The sequence below is a fragment of the Bufo bufo genome, chromosome 7, assembly GCF_905171765.1.
Source record: "Bufo bufo chromosome 7, aBufBuf1.1, whole genome shotgun sequence".
Lineage (NCBI taxonomy): Eukaryota > Metazoa > Chordata > Amphibia > Anura > Bufonidae > Bufo > Bufo bufo.
This window is the reverse complement of record NC_053395.1, coordinates 44,635,043-44,659,757: the sequence shown is the minus strand read 5'-3', so window position 1 is coordinate 44,659,757 and position 24,715 is coordinate 44,635,043. Positions and strand designations below refer to the sequence as shown.

At 47.5% G+C, this 24,715-nt stretch overlaps 1 protein-coding gene across 1 annotated transcript; it reads left to right on the top strand.

Annotated features, from left to right (window-relative positions):
* Nucleotides 1-7: 7 nt before the first annotated feature.
* Nucleotides 8-24,338, top strand: DCUN1D3 (defective in cullin neddylation 1 domain containing 3). The gene is made up of 4 exons (XM_040439451.1): nucleotides 8-157; nucleotides 18,328-18,861; nucleotides 23,053-23,566; nucleotides 23,607-24,338. Exons 1-3 carry the CDS (start codon nucleotides 129-131, stop codon nucleotides 23,534-23,536), a joined length of 1,047 nt encoding a protein of 348 aa, XP_040295385.1. The 5' UTR covers nucleotides 8-128; the 3' UTR covers nucleotides 23,537-23,566; nucleotides 23,607-24,338.
* Nucleotides 24,339-24,715: the final 377 nt, after the last annotated feature.

The window sequence follows — 24,715 nt, the reverse complement described above, 5'->3', positions numbered from 1 at the left end:
TGGTCGCGCTGGTGACGTCACGACGGGCGGAGAAGAAGGTGGGAAGAGGTGCGGACGTCGCAAGGGAGACAGCTGACTGGGCGCCCCGGCCCCGGCTCTTCTGACACAATGCGGGAGAGCAGGAAGTGATGCGGGGGGGTTATTCACGGCAGACATGGTGAGATGTGGGGGAGGGGGCGCCGCTTAGCCTTTGAATACACGGTGTGATGGGTGGGCAGGGGGCTTCACCAGGTAGGGTGGCCCCCCTATTGTGTCCCATGGTATGGGGCACATCTGAAGCCCTCACATAGCACCCTGTGTACACTGCAGCCTGGTGTGAGGCTGTCACTTCTATCCTCATACATGGTTCAGGGCTGGCTGCGGTGGATGTAGGGGCCACTATCTCTTTAATTCGCCCCACATCGTTGGTAATTACATTCTGTGGCGTCCATCATTCATATACGGCGGCAGTTACCGGCTCCGTCTTCTCCAATGGCGGCAGTTACCGGCACCGTCTTCTCCAATACACGGAGATCGGTGCTCGTGTCTGCCCCATATCTACCCTAGTTACAGCCAACTATGGAACTACAAAGGGTTAAAGGTGGCCCCACAGCTCCGCCTTCTGATGTCCGCTACACATGCACTCTCTGCCCGGCTGGGCATGCATGTGTTCTCAATAGAGAGTGGGGAATAAGAGGCTGCCATTGGGTGTCTTCTTATTTCCCTTGCAAAGGATCAGGCATGTTGAAATCCAGCTGCCCATTCGCCGGTAGCGAGTCAGACCGCTCCACGCACATTAGATAGTGGCTTCGGCCGACGTTTGTTTAAGGGTCTGTGCACACGGCGGTGCATTTATTTTGTCGTGGATCTTGATGCGGATTTACCCCTGATCTCGCTCTGTGCACTGAAAATCTGTGTCAACCATTGAAATGCTGCAGGTCACAAAATCCGCCACCACGGGTCACTTACCAGACAGAATATCGCCACCCGTGTACGTGAGATTCTATGAATCCAGTCTGCTTAGCCGATACTGCATTATGCTGCACAGAAATCCACGGGTGATCTGCACGTGGCCTAATGCAGGGATCGGCAACCTCCGGCGCTCCAGCTGTGGTGAAACTATGACTCCCAGCATCCACGCTTGCTTGTTCTCCAAGCTTCAATAGAAGTGAATGGAGCATGATGGGGGTTGTAGTTTCAGAACAGTTGGAATGGCGGAGGCTAAGGACCCCTGGTCTGACGTCACTGGTTAATGGTGCAGTGTTGTGGACATTCAGAAACCTCTGAGCTCTGGCCTCCATTCTGGCGATCGGTAGAGGGTCTAGAACGGGGATCAGCAACTTCCGTCATCCCAGCTGTGGTGAAACCACAACTCCCAGCATGCACACTTGCTTGGCAGTTCTCAGAACTTCCATAGAGGTGAATGGAGCCTGCTGGGATTTGTAGTTTCACAACAGCCGGACTGCTGGATGGTCTTAGGCTTTTGGAGATGTAGAGACTAGTGTTGAGCGGACTTGTGTTTAAAGTTCGGGTTATCGAAGAATCGCGTTATGGATTCTGCTGCCACGGACCATAACGGCATTTAGAATCCATAATCCATAAAAATCAAACGCAAGTTCGCTCAACACTAGTAGAGACTTGTCAGATGTGGGGATCAGCGGCGTCCAGGGTGTGGAGACCGCCGCTGTTCTCCTTAGCTACATAATATCTTTAGTCTGGAGGTCCTGACTCCCACTGATCACAGCTTCTCACGGCTCTGTGACATCCCAGAGCCCGTGACCCTTTAAGAGAATGCACAGATCTTCCTTTCATGCAGATGTGAACACGTCCGGACTTGTGACTGTGGATATAATCCTTCAATGGCCCTTTTATGTGCACAGAGCTTTGTCTGCTCGGTGGTAAGTGGTCCTGGGCTGGATGGATCCCACGTGTCGGGCACCTACAGATCTGCCACCGACTCCTGAGATCTTGGATTACTGTCTGGTGATGTCAGTGGTAGTGATGAATCGTGTATATGTCCGGTGTATATATACGGCAGTGATCCTATCCCGAGCACTTACCTCCACCATGGCTGGACTGTATGTATAGAAGCACAAATATCAGGGACCAAAGCCATAAGGTTGTCCTTTTAATCGGCTTTGTCTCTTACAGGGGTCAGCAACCTCAGGCGCTCCAGCTGTTGCAAAACTACAACTCCCAGCATGCTCTATTCACCTCTATACGTGTTCCAAGAGTAAGTTTGCATGCTGGGAGTTGTGGTCTCACAACAGCTGGCGTGCCGGAGGTTGCTGACCTCTGGATAATATTGGTATTTATACTGTAATTCACCTTTGCAAGGGTTAAACAGCGCAGGGTGACGTGCCCAGCCCTGACTGCCGCAGTTCCCCCCCCGGCTTGTGCCAGTCATTGTCTCCTTTTTGCTCTATTTTGTCAGGTTCTATGATGTTTTTGTGTGTTTTATGTTTTCAGTAGGCGGCTCGCTAGTTAATCTCTCACCAAGACGCCGTTATCTACCTGTTTACCGTTGTGCAGACGCATTTCATGAATAGTAGAAATAGTTGTCACCTCATAACAGTGTGAAAGTCCACAAACTATATGTCGGCGCACTATAAAATGTCGCTCCGATCTCTGTGTATATAGGATAGAGTTTAAAGGAGTTCTCCGGGATTTCAGCATTGATGTGAAGGTGCCAGGGCACTGCTATGACAGCTTATCCCCTACCCTGCTGATCAGCAGGGTCCCCTGCAATCACTAGAACGGGGGACAGTGTACTCTGAATGCAGAGGTGGGCACGTGTGTATCTGCAACGCCATTCATGAAGGGGAACACCAGTCCCTGTTCTAGTGATCATTGCGGACCCCAGTAGTTGGACACCCCCCGCCCCCCTTTCACGATCAGGAGCTTATCCCCTATTTGTGAACAGGGGATACATTGCCTCTTTAAGGCTATATTCAAGTCCAGCAGATTTGTTGCACGCGTTTCTGTCTGTGAGGCTTGCAGAAATCCATGCACGTGGATGGATTCTTTAGTCACAGAAGTTTCTGCCACGTAAGAACGTACCCAAGTGTTTTGTCACATACCTTTTTGATTTCTATGGGCACTATAAAACTCTTAAACAAGAAATTTGATATTGATGACCTATATCGGTGGAGGTCTGATGTCGGGATGACCACCGACCAGCAGTTGGAAGAGGTTATGAGGCTTCGTGAGCGTTTAGGCCTCTTCCTAGGCCATGCTATGTCAACGTACGTTGGTCACGTGGCATTGGAGCAGCTCAGACCCATTCAAGTGAATAGGGCTGAGCTGCAATACCAAGCACAGTCGCTATACAATGAAGGGCGCTTTGCTTGGGAAGCTGCAAGGAGGCCGCAGCACTCACTGGAGGTCTGGTGAGTACAGCAGACTCTTCAAACAGCTGATCCTGGCTGGGGGTCCCAGGTGTCGGACCCCCAGTGATCAGATACTGATGACCTATTCTGAGGATGGGTCATCAGTATCAAAATTTCAGAAAACCCCTTTAAATTCTCTGATAACCCCTTTTAATTTTCCATATGATGCAGTGTTCACGTGCTTAAAGGGGTTGTTCACCCCCTACTCTACAGACTCCACAGCATAGCCAGACCCATGGTGGTAATCATATTTGCCTGATCCTCACCGCTGGGTTCCAGCTCCATCGCTGCTCGGCAGGTCTCAGGTGTCCCTGCATCAAAATCTAGGTCACATCACAGCTGATGATTACAACCGCGGGTCAGGCCATGTTGTGGGGTCTGTAGAAAAGGTCCGCAAAGGTGAACAACCCCTTTTAATATGCTGCTGAATTTTGGGTGTCTCAGTTGCAAGGCGCCCTGTGATCTGCATACTATCAGGGGACCCTTTTAAAGCAACCCCCCAGTTCAAGAAAAAAAATCACTGTAACTGGGCAACGAGCAGATCACTTACCTGGTGACCTTCTTTTCAGCCGCAGATTCGCCGACTCCTGAGCTTCTCTTCTGCCACCCAATATGGCTGCACCGCTTCTCCGACTACCTGATGCATACTCCGCATTTGGGTGACAGATGTCACTGTATGTCAGTTGTCAGAGGAATCTACTTTCACACTTGCGGCAGAGTGATCTGGCAGGCAGTTCCGGCAAAACGTATGCCAACTGATGGCATTTATACGGCCTCTTTCCCACGGGCATCGTGTGTGAGGGCCGTGGGAAAATCGTGTGAGTAGGTACACAATTGCAGTCAGTTTTGACTGCGATTGCGTTCCGATGTTTCAGTTTTTATCGCTTCTTCACTAAAATTCGTGTTTGGGTTAGATATTCTGTAGATTTTAATATTTTCCCTTATAACATGGTTATAAGGAAAAATAATAGCATTCTGAATACAGAATTCATAGTAAACTGTAGATTGAGGTGTTAAAAAATAACAAATTAACTTACCTGTTCCAATTGATCGCGCAGCCGGCATCAGAAGATGATGCCGGCTGCGCGATCAATTGGAACAGGTAAGTTAATTTGTTGTTGTTTAACACCTCAATCTACAGTTTACTATGCATTATGTATTACGAATGTTATTATTTTTCCTTATAACCATGTTATAAGGGAAAATATTACAATGAATAGATTTTAATGGGGTCCGGGGTTGCTTTCATCCCTATCATCTCCTAGCAACCATGCGGATGCTTGCGATTTTCACGCATCCCCATTCATTTCTATGGGGCCTGCGTTGACGTGAAAAACGCAGAATATAGAACCTGCTGCGATTTTTCACGCAATGCACAATTGATGCGTGAAAATCACCGCTCATGTGCACAGCCCCATAGAAATGAATGGGTCCGGATTCAGTGCGGTATTATCTCCGTCCTGAAAAGTCAAAAAGACTGAACTGAAGACATCCTGATGCATCCTGAACGGATTGTTCTCCATTCAGAATGCATGGGGATATACCTGATCAGTTCTTTTCCGGTATAGAGCCCTGTGGCGGAGCTCAGTGCCGGAAAAGAAAAACGCAAGTGTGAAAGGTACTTAAAAGGAGGCCACAATACCCTGGCATGAGATCACTGGTAAGGGTCCATTCACATGTGCGGACCCATTCATTTCTATGGGACAGCACGATGTGCTGCCCGGATACGGAATTGCGGACTTGCACTTCCGGGTCCGCAATTCCGTTCCCGAAATAAATAGAACATGTCCTATTCTTTTCCACAGTTGCGGACAAGAACAGGCATATTCTATTAGTGCCCGCAATGTGCGGTCCGCAAAATGCGGAACGCACATTGCCTCTGTCCATGTTTTGTGGATCCGCAAAACACGTAGCGGACGTTGAATGGACCCTAACTGTGGTGCTTTCACTATGGAAGACACATCAACAAAGCAGCCAGTGATTGGCTGCAGCTGTCATGTGACATGAACCTGTGCTGGGTACGATGTCAGTTTTTTAGAAGGGGGGGTACTGGTATGTCCTGTAATCCAAGAAACGAGTATTCCCATCTTAGTATTTATGGCATTTCCATAGGATATGCCTTAAAGGGGCATTCCCATCCCAGACATTGACAGGTGCAGGTCCCACCTCTGGGTCCTTCTCTTATTTCCAGAACAGGTCCCCCAAGATGACTAGCTCAGCCACCCTCCATTAACCGCTATGGAAGTTCTGAAACTAGCCGAGCGCACTCGCTTTGTTATTTTCGGATGAATGGAGAGGACCGTGCCCTCTCCTGCACTTCTGGGGCCCCATTCTGAAGACAGGTGCGGGTCCCCTATGCAGTCATTGGGATGAGTATACCCCTTTAAATGTCTGATATTGCACCCGTCTTATGCTGCCGTGAGTAAAGAGGTGGTCAGCTCTCTATTCACTTCTATGGGGTTTCCGAAATTGCCGGGGTAAGCTTCACTTCTACAGTGGAGGGCACAGCCTGGCAGAATACGGTTGACGTAATTGCCTAGTAGTTGACATTACTGATGACTTCTATTTCCGTCTGTATATATTCGTTTTCTGCTTGTGTGTGGCTATTATACAGGTTCCGGGGCTGCGGGTGTATTCTCAGCGGCAGACATGCTGACCGGCTCACTCTGCGTGCTAGATATCTCAATAAAGGCGATTAAGCGATTAACTCTTTTGTCCTGAAAGCATTCAGAAGTGCAGGCTGCTCGGTGGCACTGTCGCCTATAATGGGGTGACCCCCGGCCTCCGCTGCCTGCCCATCACAGCTTGCTTTCCTTGGGACAAAGCTGTCACTTTCTGTCACGCTCATGCCCTTAATTGCCGCTCAGTTTATGCCGGTTGCCAGGGAAGGTTTGGTTCCAGGTCTTGCTGCTGTAGTCTCGTTCCCTCCGCCTAATCTCTCCTTTAGTACATCAGAAGGGAATCCTGGGCGGTGGCCATCATTTCTATAAAGCATCTGCTTGCTGCCGTTGGATGAAATTAGCCTAAAAATATGACTGCTTTCTTCCTGGACCAGCACTCCTCCTGTTCTTTGCCGTGACGAAAACCCGCGTGTTAATGCCGATTTGGCTGCTGGTTTGTTGCTGTTTTCCCAACATTTCTGAGACTGCAAATCGGCAGCAATTCCACCGCCGATTCCAGTGTGCTTGTATCCGATCTGTTCCAGTCCCTACGAAAAACTAGGGATCTATTGATTGTGTGCACTCTTGTAGAGAGCCGTACGGTCAGTGCCAGCGAGCTATCTTTGTCTGTTCAGTCCTAGTTTTTTTGCCTTTTTTTTTTTTGTTATATTTACAATTCTGATTTGTAAGGCCCTGTTCACACAGAGTTTGTAAATTCCATGCCGAAGGGCAGCCACGCTGAATCCGCCTCACATTGTTTATAGTTGTGACCACGCCAAGAAAGGACATGCCCTTTCTTGGCACGGTGTCTGGACAGACGCCTCCGAAAAATGCAATGGATGTCTGCTCGCGGCTTGGCTAACTACATTACTTGTCTGTTCACATTGGCATCTGCATCGAGTGTTCCTTTCTTCTGTTTCATCACAGGAACAGAACATTGTGCTGGGGTACGTCTCTGTGCAGTGGCGAAATCCACCACAAAGCCACATGTATAACGTCTGGATATATGGGGCCTTTACAGTGGAAACTGTAGATAATATCCACAGCAGGGGTTGACACGCTGTGGATTTAAAGGGGTTTTCTGAGATTAAATTATTTTTTTTTCAGTGAGGGTCCGACACCCGGGACCCCCGCCGATCAGCTGTTTGAGAAGGCAGCGGTGCTCCTGTGAGTGCCGCAGCCTTCTCTCTGCTTTTCGTAGGCCGAGTGACCCCACGTTCATTGATCATGTGGTCTAGGAACAACTCGGGCCCCATTGAAGTAAATGGGGCAGAGTGCGATGCCAAGTACAGCCGCTATACAATGTACAGCGCTGTGCTTGGTGAGCTGAGAGAAGGCAGCGGTGCTCCTGTGAGTGCCGCAGCCTTCTCTCTGCTTTTCGTAGGCCGAGTGACCCCACGTTCATTGATCATGTGGCCTAGGAGCAACTAGGGCCCCATTGAAGTAAATGGGGCAGAGAGCGATGCCAAGTACAGCCGCTATACAATGTACAGCGCTGTGCTTGGTGAGCTGAGAGAAGGCCGCGGCGCTCCTGTGAGTGCCCGTGCCTTCTCAAACAGCTGATCGGCGGGGGTTGATCCACAGGATAGGTCATCAGTATAAAAATCCTGGAAAACCCTTTTAAACATTTGCATGTAGTTCTATTTCTGCACAGAAAATGTCCGCAGCAGTTTGCTCCGCTCTCCTCCACTCTGCTGCTGCCGTATACCAAAGCGCAATTTCTATCCTTACATCTGGACACAAAATCCGCAGCATTTCCTTCCTGTGTGGATGGACTCTTATGTCGTGTTATCTCTTTTATATGTATGGACAACTTAAAGGGTTAGTCTATGGGCAAGACCTGGCTACGTTCTTTATTAGTACATAAAGACATCATAGAGGGGCGTTCTCCCTCATGACCCCCTATATGACTTGGTCTGGCCATGCATTAAAGGGGAATTCTCATCATTCATTCATTGATTGCATATCTCTAGGATACGCCATCAGTGTTAGATAGGTGTGGGTATCACCTCTGAGACCTGCTCCTATCTCCAGAACAGGGCCCCCGTAGTGAAGGAGAGAGGACTGCGCATGCACGGTGTGCTCTCCACACACTACTATGGGACTTCTGAAAATAGCCGAGAGCACTATTTTGGAAGTCCAATAGTGGAGAATGTAGAGTGCTGCCCGCACGCCCAGCTACCCCTCCATTCACGGCTATTGGACTGCTGGTAGTAGCCAGGCCAGCACTCGGTTATTTTAGGAGCTCCCATAGCGGTGAAGGGAGGATGGCTGCACAAGCGCGGATGCTCCTTTTTGTAAGCCCATTCTGGAGATAGGTGGGATCTGCACCTATCTGACATTGATGGCATATCCTAGCAATATGCCATCACTGTCTGAGGTAGGAATACCCCTTTAAATAATAGCCAGTTCCTTGGGCGCCATGTAAGGGCTTATGCACACGACCGTATGTATTTTGCGATCCACAAAAAATGCAGATGACGTCCGTGTACATTTCACATTTTGCGGAATGCAACAGCTTGGCCATAATAGAACAGTCCTATCCTTGTCCGTTATGCGGACAGTAATAGGACATGATCTGTTTTTTTTGCAGAACAGACATACGGAAACGGAATGCACTTGGAGTAACTTTTTTTTTTTTTTTTGCGGATCCATTGAAATGAATAGTTCCGCATACGGTCCACAAAAAAATGGACGCTGAAAGAAAATACATTTGTGCATGAGCCCTAATACTGTGTTTCCCCTGCAGTAACCACTTATGTCAGGCACCTGTCGCTATAAGGCCTCATCCACATCTCCGTTTTTTGCTGACGTTTGCTGTCCGCATTTTCCATGGACATCAAACATACCCATTGATCTGAATGTGTCTGTTTACTGACGGTGGGTCACGGTGATGTGGACCAAACATGCCCATTGAACTCTATGGGTCAGTGAAAATCATGGACACAACACTCATGGCATCCGTGTTTCACTGAAGACTGATGGGAGCAAATTAAATTTATTTTCAGCGGAGCAGTGTCCATGGATTACGGAAGACATACGGAACAAACACGGATCCTTTACAGATGAAATGCAGGCCTAAGTCCTCATGCACACGACTGTTGTTTTGGTTCGCATCTGAGCCGCAGTGCTGTCCGCATCCGTTGATCCGTTCCGTAGCCCTGCAAAAAAATATAACATGTCTTATTCTTGTCCGTTTTGCGGACAAGAATAGGCATTTCTACAATGGGCCGCCCGTTCCGCCAAATGCGGAAGGCACACGGGCAGCTTTCAATTTTTGCGTCTCCGCAGTTTGCGGACCGCAAAAAACGAGACGGTCATGTGCATGAGGGCTAAGGGTAAGGCCAGATGTGGCTGAGATTTCTGCACTGAATCTGCGGCAATATTAATATTTGGAGCAGATTGGGCAGTGAATTTTCACAGCACGTCGTGAATTCTGTCGCAGTTTTCACAACTGGTTCCTGGGCAGGACGGGCCGGATCCGTAACATTAATATTTAACTCCAGATCTCCCTTTTTTTCCCTGCAGATTGGATTTACTGCATGACGCAACTGGCTAAGGATTTTTCACGCCTGAAGCAAACTCTAAATCCTCCTAGAAACACCCTCCAGGGAAATAAACATACTTTGCAGTAGAAATCGTTTCTGCGGTAAGAAGTGTCACACGTAGGTAAATAACCGGAGGAATAGAGCAGTGTAATGACCTCCCCGCTGCATTGGTTTTCACTGTGGTTGTGGGTTTAGCGCTTCTCCTGCCAAACAGTACGGAGAGAATATTTTAGAAGCACACGGATAATCCTGCCATTGTGATCAGTGGTTTATTTGCTGTTCGGTCCTGGGGAGTCACTTGAGATGTCACAGGTCTGCAGGCTAAAAAAAGGAAAAATCACTTTTCTCTAAAGCTGGCATTTGATGAACGCACTGGATTTTGCCCAATTCTTGTCCTCACAGTAGATGATGAATCAAGGAATGGCTTGGGCTACTTTCACACTTGCGTTTTTTGCGGATCCGTGATGGATCTACAAAAACGCTTCCGTTACAATAATACAACCGCATGCATCCGTGATGAACGGATCCGGTTGTATTATGTCTTCTGTAGCCAAGACAGATCCGTCTTGAACACCACTGAAAGTCAATGGGGGACGGATCCGTTTTCTGTCGTGTCTATCAGCTCCGCTTTGTCAGGCGGACAGCGTTTTGGTGTCTCCAGAGCGGAATAGAGACGGGACGGAGGCAAACTGATGCATTCTGAGCGGATCCTTTTCCATTCAGAATGCATTAGGGCAAAACTGATCCGTTTTGGACCGTTTGTGAGAGCCCTGAACGGATCTCGCAAACGGAAAGCCAAAACACCAGTGTGAACGTAGCCTTAGTCCCCTCACCCTATTCAGCATATGGCTACCCTAGACTGCTGCAGAGCTTATGCTAGACTGCGGGCAGGCCGGCGCCAGTGCTTACGCTAGACCGCAGGTGGAAGCAGTCATGCTATGCGATGTGATTTGCTACTACAGGAGATCGACTCGATTGCTTGTGCCAGGTGCACTATGATTTGTCTACTTGTAGATTAGGTACCATGCTTGGTTTGCAGCCGTTGGATACAGGACTTCTTGGGGTTGTACATAAAGTACATTGTGGGCCACGGAAAATAGATCCCTGATTCCTTTGTATGGTTTGTACACTAGAATGGAAGAATGAGGTACTTACCTGTTACATATTAGAACAAAAAGAATATTGGACTCACAATCCACATACCCATAGCTTTGCACCAAACCACACAATGGAAACGGGTCTGGTTTTCGTAGGCCACCCTGTGCAATAGATTCTAGGGGACGTTTTTAGGGCAAAAGGCCAAAAAGTCACCCAGCCATAAGAACTCTTATAGAAAGCAATAGAAAACAGCCTGTAAGTTAGAGGCCTTATGACCTACTGGGGCATGAGGATGTTGTGGCAGAGGAGTCCTTAACTGTGGCGGACCTGAGCTGTTCATGTTTCTAATGGTCGGCCATTTTTTTGAATCTAGGACTGCAGCTATCAATTATTTTAGTAATGAAGTATTCTACTAATGAATCCAATAAGAAAAAGCTAATTAAAAGAATGTTTTCTATAAAACTCATCATCTTCCTTGCCATCAGTCTTCACACCCCCCGGTTCCATTAGTTCCTCCCCTTAGTGCCATCGGTTTCTCCTCCAATGCCACCAGCTTCCCCATGTCATCATTTGCTTCCCCTCACAGTGCCATCAGCTTCTCCCCCAATGCCACCAGCTCCCTCCATACCATCAGCTCCCCCCATTGGGATGAACTCCCCCCCCCCCCCCCAGTGCCACCAGCTGCGCCCACTGCCATCAGTATCCCCACTCCCCCTCCTAGCCATCAGTGCCCAGCCGCAGCGCCAACTAAAACACTTACCTTTCCTGTAGGGGCACTGCCGACACTCCGGAGATCTTCCATCCTCTTCTTCACGCACTGCACTGGGACCACACAGCATCTGGTCATAGTGCGTGCTCACGTGTGTGTACGTCAGGATCCAGTTCAGCGCTGTGCGGGCAGGCGGGTGACCACGGAGCATGAGTAATAGCAAGCTCTTCACTCCATGGTCACATGACACAAATGAATCATCGATGCAAAAAATTTGCATCGAGGATTTTTTTTTTTTGTCGAGTTAAGCGATTAATTCGAGTAATCATTTCAGCCCTATTTGAATCGCTGCCTGTAATACAACATTTGCTCTGTAGTGGCCGCTGCAGGGAAAATAAGCAGTTGGAGGAAAGGGATCGGTTTGAGAGAGCCGCTTTATCATTGTGTGTGGGTTTCTTCTCTCTATTGATTATACATTTATGGCGTGCCCGTCAAACATGCCATACAGATGTGGTGGATGAGGGTTGCGCTACTGGGACCTCCAAGAAACAGAATGAGTAGAAGTGTTTATTTCAATATATTTCCTAGTCCATCTGTTGTGGTTTTTTGGAGGGACGGGGGTAGGGGTGCACTCTTCAGGCCGCCTGCCGATCCTATCCTTTATGGGACTGACGTTAGATTGTGTGCACCATTGGGGAAGTGACTGATGGGAGTGCGTTCTCTATGCTATGGACTAGGTCATCGCCAAGTAAATCTAGTGGAAAATACAATGTAGATCAGTGGTCAGTATGAGACCTCTACTGGCGGTGCTGGTGCCTATTCCCCAAGTTATTCTAGAATAGTGCCGTGTATGGGGCGCTGGTCATGTTACATAATGTGATGTGCCAGGCTGGGCCGGTGCCATTTTGCAGCGTTTGTGCCTAGGAGAAGATGGTGTCGCTTTAACTCTGGCCCGGCTGCACATTTCGTCTTGTTACCGTGCATTGTGAATGGAGCACAAAGGGCCCTCTGATTTTTACAACCCTGGAGTGAATGATTCATGAAGCAAACAATGAGCTGCCACAATAAAATGGAGAACTAGGGGAGTCGCGGTGGGAAGTGTACATACACCAGCGCTGGTAGTGACTGAAATGTAGATCATGCACTGAAAAACTGTAGAGACCCTACACCTCCGTACCACGGATGACAAGCATCCATGTGCCGCTATACTACTGCATCCCACGGAGGATGGCACGTGGAAGACTTATTTATAAAAAATAATACAATCCTCCTTACAAAATCTAAGGTACAGTATAACTCCCCTCCCTCCCTCCCCAAAAAAGTGTATGGCTGTCGTAACGTACCTATAGCAACCAATCAGAGTATGCTTTTATTGTAAGCTGGAAAATAATGATCTGATTGGTTATTATGGGTATAGCTTCCCCGATCCAACCATTGATCTGGTATCTGTACATCGGTTGTTAAAGGGACGTACAATTCCCGCTTGCTCATATCTTTTGTGTGAATCGTTATGCTTTACGTTTTTACGCAGCAGTCAGTTAAATGCCACTATCCTCACATTAAGTCAATAAGGTCCTGTCAACTTTTGCCCTCATGGAGTTGATCATTATCGCTACGTACAACGATCAGCGGCGGCAAAGCAGATACTATCTGGTGGCCATGACACTGAAATTTATTAGGCAGCAAGCAAGCAGTCCGTTCTTGAAGTTGATATGTTGGAAGCAGGACAGATGGGCAAGCGGAAGGCTGACAAGGGCCAAGTTGTAATGACTAGACCAGGGGTAGGCAACCTCCGGCACTACAACTCCCAGCATGCATACTTCCTCTGCTCTTCTCAGAACTCTCACAGAAATGAATGGAGCATGCTGGGAATTGTAGTTTCACAACAGCTGGAGTGCCAAAGGTTGCTGATCCTTAGACTAGACAGTCAGATATCACCTGTTGTGAATGGTGGATCCTGATCTACATTGTAGGTCTCCCTGTGGTGATAATTAGGGATGAGCAAATTTACTTCGTTCTAAGGCCTCCTGCACACAAACATGTGCGCCCCGTGGTCGTGCTGCGGCCCGCAAAATGCTGGCCGCAATGCATGAACACCGACCGTGAAGCAGCGGATCGTGGACCCATTCACATTAATGCGTCCGAGATCCGGCCGTTCCGCAAAAAGATAGGACTTATTCTATCTTTTTGTGGAACGGAAGTACAGGACGAAACCCCACGGAAGTGCTCCGTAGGGTTCCGTTCTGTGCTTCTGTTCTGCACCATTCCGGATTTGCGGACCCATGGAAGTGAATGTGCAGGAGGCCTAATACTGTACGGAGCAGGAGCTCCGTACAGTATTAGAATGTATTGGCTCCAATGAGCCGAAGTATAACTACATAAATTAATTTGTACTGTAAAAAAAACTCGGGTTCGGTTCCATACCTTACCAAGAATTCAAAAAAAATAAAGAAATTTTGCACAAATACGTGATTTAAACAATAGGTCATTTTCTGATAACACATTCCCTTTAAGTTTTTTATTGCAGCCCTTGGGAGTCGTTCAGTATGACAGTGTGGCCCCCAGACCAGTAAACCCTGCACCCCTGCTCTGTATAATACATTAACCCTAGATACCATTTTTCAAGTCTGCAACAGATGATACTCCCGAGAAATTTACGTGCATGAGATGTATGGTGGTGGCAGATTGATTGCACCAGTTCACAACCAGTTGTCTATCAATTTGACTGGAAAGAAAAAACGCATGCAGGTGTGAACAGCGCCGGAAACAGCAATTTCTGAATGTATTGCTATTCTTAAAATTGTTCTCGGTAACAGAAAGGATATGGAAATATGGGCAGGCAGATGGGGATTTCCAAGTTGCAGCCGAGGTCATGGGACCAGGAATATAAATACCGGTTTAAATATCTAAGCGTTTCCTCTATTCCGCATTCGACATGCAGTGCAGGATTCTGTACAGAATAGCCACAGATCAGGCATATTGAACAGATCCGCCAACACATCCGCAGCGGAAATCCCAGTGCTTACCTAGGATGTCTGCCGCAGATCTTCTTAAATACATGTCTCATCATTGGTGTGTAAATGTACCCTTAGGCCAGACGCAGACGAGCGAGTTCAATGCAAGAAACTCACAGCGTGTCATTGTGAGGTCCTGTTCTGAACTCTGCTCCTCTGACGGCATGGCACAGCATTAGGCTACATGCACACGACCGTATGTGTTTTGCAGTCCGCAAATTGCGGATCTGCAAAAAAAAAAAAAAAGATGCCATCCTTTTTTACTTATTTTTTGGGTTTTTTTGGGTTTTTTTTTGCGGATCCATTGTAACAAGGCCTAAAAGGGACAAGAATAGGACATGTTCTATATTTTTATTTTTTTTTGCAGGGCTACAGAACGGACATACTGATGCGGATAGCATACGGTGTGCAGTCCGCATTTTTTGCAGACCCATCGAAATGAATGGGTCCGCATCCTATCCGCAAAAAAAAACGGAACGGACACGGAAACAAACAACGTTCGTGTGGCCTTGTACTGATTTATAGTATAGTTCTGGAATCTACTGAATTTCACTGACCTAATGCTATGCGATCCTGTCGGAGGAGGAGAGGTCAGAACGGGACCCCTCACTGGCGCACGCTGCGAGTTGCTAGTTTTGGCTTTAGTGTATATTCACAGAAATTGGTGTCAGTTGGCTTACAGGGCACAAAGTGGCACGGCTTCTTTCTTGCCGTGGCAACCGCTTCGTTGAAGAGTCACAAACCAATGTGAACACCTCCCTGGCCGATCAGACATTGGTGGCACGGTGTCTGTACTGCGGCCACCTGATGCCTTCCATCGAAGGTAGTGCCCATCCTCTCTGATGCACCTCTCCTCCCTAGTGGCAGATGGGGCCACAGGTGACTTGGCCCCGTCCTTGTGTAAGCTGCCGGCCTGTGAGTTGGATTAGTCATTGTTTGCAGTTTCTAAAAACTGTCCACATAAATGTCTTACAGGTCACTTATTTTTCTTCCCTGTTTGCAGCATCGTTTCTGCCTTGGCGCAGTCTGGCGACATTGTACGTGGGACGATGACGTCATCCGTTGTAAAGATAAGACGGTTTCGCCCATCGCCTTCTAAATTCATATTGGTAACTACCACTTTCAAAGGGAGTGGGGGTTAATCTAGTGGGCACTTTACCCATTGATCTGAATGTTGCTCTGGAGGAGAACCTTACACGTGTGGTCTGCAGCGTCTGGGGGTTTCATAACTCGTTGTTTTGTGTGCAACTAACAAACCTCAACCGCTGAGAAAGTTGCCTAACATGATAATATATCAGGCAATTGCATAAGTGACCATTCCTCAATGTTTTGTCTGCTGGCAGATCACACGGGGTAATGTGAAGGTGGTGCAAGCGCCGCCTGTTACTCGGACATTAGGGGATGGCTGTCTAAGCAGTTCCCCAACGTCTGCTCTGTGTTTTTTAGACTGCGGTTACTTGCTCTATTGCATCACTTGAAGTAAACAGCTATTTCTCTCTCCCGGGTCCACCAGGGCCTTGTTAATGTGAGCAACTGTGGTTAAATACCGCCATGCTTTGTGCGAGGGCGGCGTTCTCGTCGTCTCTGTGTTGGCCTTATGCCACTTTTAGATTGTTGTTGCCCATCGTGGATAGACTTCTTCTGTCACAGAGGTTATTGTTGTGGATTTTCATTTGTATTAGGGACTTATGTTATTATAAGTGATAAAGTACTGGTACAGTGTGGGACGAGGTTTGAGCTTAAAAACCCATTGCAGATTTTGCCATAAAACTTCCTCACGGATCTGCGCCAAAATCTACATGAATTGAGTCTGGATTTGGTGCGGACTTCACTTTATGCGTTTCAGAGGCTGTAATCTGCTGTGAAAATCCACAAGCTGCACTGAAATCTGTACCACACGTCAATTTCCTCTGCAGATTTTTTTATTTTTATTTTTTTACCAAATTTCATCCACTTTAGGCTACATGCACACGACCATATGTGTTTTGTGGTCTGCAAATTGCGGCATACATCCGTATGCCATCCATTTTTTTTGCGGATCCATTGCAACAATGCCTAAAACGGACAAGAATAGGACATGTTCTATTTTTTTCCGGGGCTACGGAACGGACATACTGATGCGGACAGCAGACTGTGCTGTCCGCATCCTATCCGCAAAAAAAACGGAACGGACACGGAAACAAAATGTGTTCGTGTGCATGTAGCCTTAATGGCAATATAATATGCTGCTGATTTTCTGCCTGCAAGTCCTGGCTGCAAATCCGCAGTGTATCCATCTCATCTTGACATACCTTTTTTTAAAGGGCTATTGCAGCTTTTATACTTCTTTTAAAGGCTATTTTCACATCTGCGTTTTTGCTGGATCCGGCAGGGTTCAGCAAAAACGATTCCGTTAGGATAATACAACCGTCTGCATCCGTTATTGAACGGATCCAGTTGTGTTATCTGTAAAATGACCAAGACGGATCCGGCATTAAAACCGTTGTAAGTCAATGGGGGACGGATCCGTTTTATTTTGTGTCCGAGAAAATGGATCCGGCACCTATGACTGTGCGAAGGGGGTCCGAGGTAGAGCCGATATCCGGTTATCATATTGGGGAGCTGGGATATTCCCGCATTTAGTCATTTTCAAAAATGCACAGAAATTCTTCAAGGAAAACGTCGCTGGAGCGGCCGTCCTGTGAAATGCTCATAATTCTCACCCTGTTTTGAAATCCGGGAGAGGTGACGCATGCCAAAACCTGGGCATGAATCAGCTTCTTTGTGACCTGTTCAGCATTGGGAATTCGAGGAATTTCCTTTATTAGGAAATGTGGTCTATATCAAACGGAGAGTGAGCGGCAAGCCCTGCGGCCCGCTGATGTGTGGGGACGCCGTACCTCTGGGCAGCACACAACAGCGTCGCTATATACAATCCCATTTACGTTTTGGCAGCCAGGACGGGTGCATCCAGTGTGAAAAATCTGGATGATTCCAGGCACTCGCACCCCTGGAACATCTCGGCTGCTCTGTAACCCCTCATTCTGCATTTGACAAATTCACAGAACAACCAAATCCCTGATGCAAAAGATCATCAAAGGTAAAAAAGCACAAACGGTAAGCCCCTTATATAATACACTTTGCCTGGGAATAGTTTTCAGGAGGTATGGGTTCCCCGTAGCTCCTTTTTCAGGAATCTTTCAGCAGCCGCGGACTGTCTACGTGACAGATGCGTTAAAGGGAATGGCTATTCTCTTTTTATAAAGTGATGGGGGGCTAACCTCTGAGATCTTCACCAATCCTTAAACCGCAGCACCATTTTAACACTTGAACCGGAATGCGTAGGTGGCTGGGGCGCCGCTGTGCAGGGATCAATATCAGATGTTTGAAGAATCCACCAATCAGATGTTTGAAGAGTCCACAGCATTGCAGTGAGCGCTTCAGCTTACCAAGCACAGCGCCGTCCATTGTACAGTGGCTGTGCTTGGTATTGCAGTTCAACCCCATTCACTTAAAGGGGACTGAGCTGTGCCTAGGCCGCATGAGTGATGAATGTGATGTCACTGGCCTAGGAAGCCTGTTCAAGCAGCTGATTGGTGCCAGGAGTCATACCCCCACTGATCAGATTGAACCAAGTAATGGGGTTTTGTGAGCGTTTGGTAGTTTTGGGGGGGAGGGGGGTGGGGTCAGCCGGCTTCATCCAAACACTAAATAAAAAGTTTGTCCAGAGGTGGATGACCCCTTTAAGTCGATCTTGACCTCCACATTCCGCCTGCTTGTCCGAAGAGTCTCACTCTTACAAAGTAGTATTTATTCAGATCATTTCCTGAATTCCTGGCAGAGTCGAGGCGTACTTACGAAAAGATTGTCCTTTTAAAGAAAACCTGTTGCCACATTATGAATTGGCGTGAATCCTCTTAAATGTTCTATCCTTCTCTGTTCTCCTCCTAGGTCAGACAGCTCCTCGGGATGGTGGCATGTTGACGTGTATCCAACATCCGCTGAGACGGTGTCTGGTGCAAGGCGGACTGCTCTAAAACTGGACACGCGCAACATGGGCCAGTGTGTCACCAAGTGTAAGAACCCTTCCTCCACACTAGGCAGCAAAAATGGCGACCGGGAGTCTAACAAGTCCCATAAGAGAAGCTCAGGACACAAAGAAGACCACACGTCAGCAGGTGGGAAGGCCTCAGGGGACATCTTAGTCAACGGAACAAAGAAAGCGCAAGATGCAGCAGTAGAGGCCAGTCAACCTCTGGTGGCTGCGGGTGACGCAAAGCAGAGGGAGGCCGGCATGGGAGCAGAGGTGTCGTCCTTGCAGAGACTGGAAGACTTGTTTAGGAGATACAAGGATGAGCGGGAAGATGCCATCTTGGAAGAAGGCATGGAACGGTTTTGCAATGATCTGTGTGTGGACCCCACAGAATTTAGAGTGCTCGTTTTAGCATGGAAATTTCAAGCTGCCACCATGTGCAAATTTACTAGGTCAGTTTTCTTTGTGCTGGCAGGACAGACGTATTGAAAATGTGTTGTAATCCCTATCCCCCATGCATATATCGGAACTCTCCAAAATTAGGCTTGGGCCCTCATGCACACAACTGTATGTATTTTGCGGTCCGCAATTTGCAGATCCATGAAATATAGATACCATCCTTGTTGCATCCACACTACCGGTAATTCACTGCAATGGGTCTGTGGTCGGCATCTGTATGCAGCCTACGAATCCATTGAAGTCGATGGGCCCTCAAAAAAATGTGGATGTGACATGGACAGAATCCGTATTTTGGGGATTCGCAATTTGCGGACCGCAAAAGACATAGTCGCGTGCATGAAGTCATAAAGAGGAGCTGTCGCCTCTCCTGACAAGTCTGTTTTAGTAAGGCCTCATGCACACGGCCGTTGTTTTGGTCCGCATCCGAGCCGCAGTTTTGGCGGCTCGGATGCGGACCCATTCACTTCAATGGGGGGCCACAAAAGATGCGGACAGCACTCCGTGTGCTGTCCACATCCGTTGCTCCGTAAAAAAAATATAACATGTCCTATTCTTGTCCGCGCTTTGCAGACCGCAAAACACACAGCGGTCGTGTGCATGTAGCCTAAATCTAGTTCACATGAAATGACCATGCTGGAGGATATGACTCTGTTATGCAGTTCCTCAGTTATGCCTCTTAGAAATTCAGGGATACATTAACAGCTGGGTGTTACCAGGTTGGAGGTGTTTCTCTGCACAGTCTGACACTGTCCAGTCAGTGCTCCCAGTGGCATACTATGTGGGGGCACACCCCGTCGATGAGGGGAATGATAACACCCAGGCAATTTATCCATAAACCTCTAATAGGAATAGTAGGGGAACAGTGCAACATACTGTTACATGAAAGGATGCTCCAGAATTATTGCATGAGGAATGCACGTAGTCACAATACAGACATGTCAGGAGGGGTGACAGATACTATTTAAGGCTACTTTCACACTAGCGTTCGGGTGTCCGCTCGTGCGCACCGTTTGAAGGGGCTCACGAGCGGCCCCGAACGCATCCGTCTGGCCCCAATGCATTCTCAGTGGAGGCGGATCCACTGAGAATGCATCCGCCTGCCAGCGTTCAGCCTCCGCTCCGCTCAGTGAGCGGACACCTGAACGCTGCTTGCAGCGTTCGGGTGTCCGCCTGGCCGTGCGGAGGCGAGCGGATCCGTCCAGACTTACAATGTAAGTCAATGGGGGCGGATCCGCTTGAAGATGACACCATATGGCTCAATCTTCAAGCGGATCCGTTCCCCATTGACTTTCAATGTAAAGTCTGAACGGATCCGCTCAGACAACTTTCACACTTAGAAAATTTTCTAAGTTTTAATGCAGACTCATCCGTTCTGAACGGATGCGAACGTCTGCATTATCGGAGCGGATCCGTCTGATGAAACATCAGACGGATCCGCTCCGAACGCAAGTGTGAAAGTAGCCTAAAATGGTTGTCCCAGAATGATCATGGGGGCCGACTGCTGGGAACACTCGGCTATGTCTAGTGCCACTCCATTCAAGCAGGTGGGACGTGACCCTCATTCTTGTGATCTGCTTGGCACCCCAGCAGTCGCACCCTGACAGATCAAAACCCCCACTATCCTGTGGATGGGTGATAAGTTGGCATTCTTGAAAAACTCCTTTAACCATGGGAGAATTTTGAAGCATTACATGAAGCTTGCTGACTGGCGGAGGCCCCATTGGTTACCAGGGTCTTTTCAAAAAATGTGTCCAAACTCGGCAAGTGACGGCATATAGGTGGGGCCACCCTCTGAGACCACCACCAATTTCTCCCATAGAGGGAATTCTTTACATTTTTACCAGACACAGTGATGCTTTGTCCAGGTGCCATGTTTGGTTTACCAGGCCAAGCAACAAGTGATATTTTTGTAGAGAAAAAGCCTTATTTACAAGGGGAATAGGAATGCCTAGTTCTTTGTTTATTCACAAGAGGAATAACAGAGGACTGAAAAAATCAGTGTACGAGAAGTGGTCCCCCACAACCCGCTTCCTGCAGTTTCCTTTAAATACCCTGTATTCTTCTTGGTTTGATGAGGACCTGTCCCCTCTCCTGACATGTCTGTATTAGTGAATACTCGCATACCCCATCTAATAACAATCCTGGAGCAACTTTTCTTAGCCATATAAATTGTGCAGTTACTCTGTTATTTGTCCTGGAAATGTATAAATGAACTGACAACTGGCCGTTACCATTTCCCTTCTCAAAGGGGGCATGTCCCTACATGGCGTGTCACTGATTGGACAATGTCAGAGTGCGCAGGGACTGGTAACGGACAGATGTCAATTTATTCATGATCTTCTAGGAGGAATAACAGAGGAACGGCAAAACATGGGGTTCTATGAAAAGACAGTGTTGTGTCATAGGGAGTACAAGTACTTGTATTTTTTGGACTGTAAGACCCCCTCCCCTCCAGGTTTAGACAACAGGGAATTAGAAAATAAATTATTTAATACTAATTAAAACTTCCCTGATAGTTTAATGAAGTGGAGGAGTAAAAGTCACTTACATTAATAGTCTAGGGTGGAGATGGTTAATAGTTTACAGTCAGCTCCTGCATACATGAACTCAGTGACGGACTGGTACGGAGGGGGAGAGGATTCTGCCCACAAGAGCTTACAATCTACAAGGGAGGGACACAGTAGATGCAGTTAGACCCTGCTCATTGTAGGATGTAGGCTTTCCTGGAGAAATTGGTTTTCAGATTACTTTTGTATGTTAGGGGAGAGTCCGATGTGCTGGGGGGGTGCACGTGAGAAATCCTGCAGACCAGGGGAGCACAACCTGCGGCCCGGGGGCCACATGCAACCCTGGATACCATTCTGTGCGGTCCCCAACCATCTGGTGACAGGCATGTATGTCTATGTCTTGTGGCTGCTCACATGTATCTTTCATGTATTCCCCCAGGGAGTCCTGGAAGTGTAACTAGACATTAATGATATATACTGTACGTTCAATATGCCAGAAATACAGAATTTCAGTTAGTAATGCCGCTTTAAGTTTTATTTTCGTCCCTTGGGATTGGTTCAGTCTGACAATGTGGCCCCCAACCCGAAAAGGTTGTGCACCCCTGCTGTAGACGAATGTGAGGAGAAGAGAGGAGGAGTTCCTGTGATTATCGGAGATCCCACGTGGGAATGTATCGGGAAAGCGGGTCAGAAATGTAAGGATGTGACAGGTTGTGGACGGCCTTATATGTAGTTGTTAGTATCTTGAAATGAATGTGTAATAGGGAGAGGTGGATTAACCGGGCGGCAGAGTTGAGGTTTGATTGTAGGGGTGCAAGAGTGCTAGATGGGAGGACACAGAGGAGGATCTTGCAGTAGTCCAGGCGGGAGATGATAGAAAACATCACAAGTTACAGTATACAGTACCCACTATGTAGTCCTCTTCTTATTACTGGTCTGACTCCTCTCACTAGTGATATCATCAAAGGTTATTTAGCTACCCTAAATCCGTTCTTTCATGTGTTTCCCTGCTGCATGGGGAGAAAGGCATTTGTCACAGTCCTCTCCATGAGCTTGAATGGTCTCTTGCAATGACCACACTGATTGGTGGCGGGCAGGGAGAGAGCGAAGTCTGCAGACCCACACCTCTCTCATTGATCCAGCAGAGCGCTGTATCGGATCAGTGGGGAAGCAGTCAGGGAGGTCTGGCACTGCTGGAGCACCCTGACTGCAGACTAAAATAGTGAGTCTTATAGTCCAAAGAAAATTACTGTAATTACCATCATAGATATGTCAGGAGAGGCGATGGGCCTTCAAAGGGGTGGACCACCTGTGGCACTACCATAGGAAATCCCAAGCCTCCTTGTTTCTTACCAAAACACCCTGTTTCAGGGTCCTCTTCTGCCCATGGGATACTGGACACTAGCAGCCCCCACATCCAGGGCAGTCAAGACGGCGGTGGTCACGTGGGAAAATTGTGTAAATCATTACATGCACAGAAGGGCACATGGGAAATTCATGTGGCCACCACCATCTTGAAAGCCATGGACTTACGGTAGTGGTCATCTGCATCCCCCCGCTTACAGATGCAGTCCATGGCAGCGGGGGACACCAACCTGGGTGCTGTGGTAAGCAATGGGGGTTGGGAGTTTCCTATGCTATGTGATATTATATGTTTTTCTCATTTCCCCTGTACAGGAAGGAGTTCTTCGAGGGATGCAAGGCAATAAATGCAGACAGCATTGAAGGAATTTGCAGCCGATTCACCAGCCTCCTGAATGAAGCCAAGCAGGAAGATAAATTTAAGGATCTCTATCGCTTCACTTTTCAGTTCGGCCTGGACTCAGAAGAAGGGCAGCGGTCACTTCACCGGGAAATAGCCATCGCCCTCTGGAACTTGGTGTTCACCCAAAACAAACCCTTCATTTTGGACCAGTGGTTAGACTTCCTAACTGAGAACCCCTCAGGAATCAAGGGAATCTCCCGGGACACGTGGAACATGTTCCTAAACTTTACTCAGGTGATTGGCCCCGACCTCAGCAACTACAGCGAGGACGAGGCCTGGCCAAGTCTCTTCGATACCTTTGTGGAATGGGAAATGGAGAGGAGGAGAAAGGATGAGGAAACCAAATGTATTAGCTCTTCAGGCACAGATTACACGAGCGCAGACGAGCAGACTTAGCACAGCGCAGGCGTCACATCCCCGTCACCTTCATTAAATGGAAGCTCTGGGCTTTCCCTGGAAATTTCATGGAGAATCAATTTTTTTCATTTTTTTTTCGTTGTTTATTTTTTTTTTTAACTACTCTACACCTTTTTCTGCCTTGAATTCGAAAGGGCTCTAATTGCTGGTAACATGTTTCAGGCACTTTTTTTTTTTTTTTAAATAGAATATTTTCTGACGGTGCCAGAAAGTGTTTCACCTTTATATTTCAGGTTTAACTGGCTCTAATGAAATTAACTGAATGCTTAGAAGGGGGAGGGGGGGGGGTCTGTGGGAGGGGACTGACCCATTTATTTAATTTAATTTTAACCCTATTATTGTGTCGTGAAGAGGGGGGGTGAAAGCTTGCAGAGCAATGCATTGTGGGACATGCAGCAGCTGGTTGGTGTCAACTCTGCCTATTTCCAAGTCCCGGCACCCTTTAAAAAAAATTTTTATATGTATATTAACCCCATTAGTGCCAAAGTGGCCTGCAGGACACTGTATTCCAATCTGGTGCATGAGGGTTTTTTTTTTTTGTTTGTTTTTTTGAACAAAGGAAAAGATGCAGTTCTTAGTAAACGTGCCAGGGTCATGTTTTACTCCTAGATCCTGTGTCCATCAGGGCAGTTGCGTACCGTGTAGTGGTGTTTACATTGTTGGTTTTTTTCCCCCCCCGAGTTGTGATATTGTTCTGTGGGGTTGGGTAAAGGAGCACATTTCCACCCGAAATCTATATCAGAGCATTAAGCAGATGTGCGTTAACGCATTCTTAAAAAGATTTTAAAAAATCTTCAAAAAAAAGAAAAATTCCAGCTTTTTCTACTATGTATTCTTTTAAGTGAAATATGCAGTTAATGGCTGTCACTATTTTATTCAGTACTACGTAGTTTTGATGCTGTGTGATGGATAAGGCAGAACCATAGGAACTGCATGAAATGTCTCCGAGCACTCCACCCATTGGAAGGTGCAGCGTCTTCAGTGAAGGGGACGATGTTAGAGACCCCAATGCACCCTGTAGTTCTGCCCGAGTAAGCAACTGAAGGGAGCCAGCCAAAGTTTTGTGCTTTACAGTAGATTGGCAAATGGTGATTTCCATATGAAAATACAGTCCTTAAAGGGGTTTTCCGGGCATTTAATACTGATGAGCTATCCTCA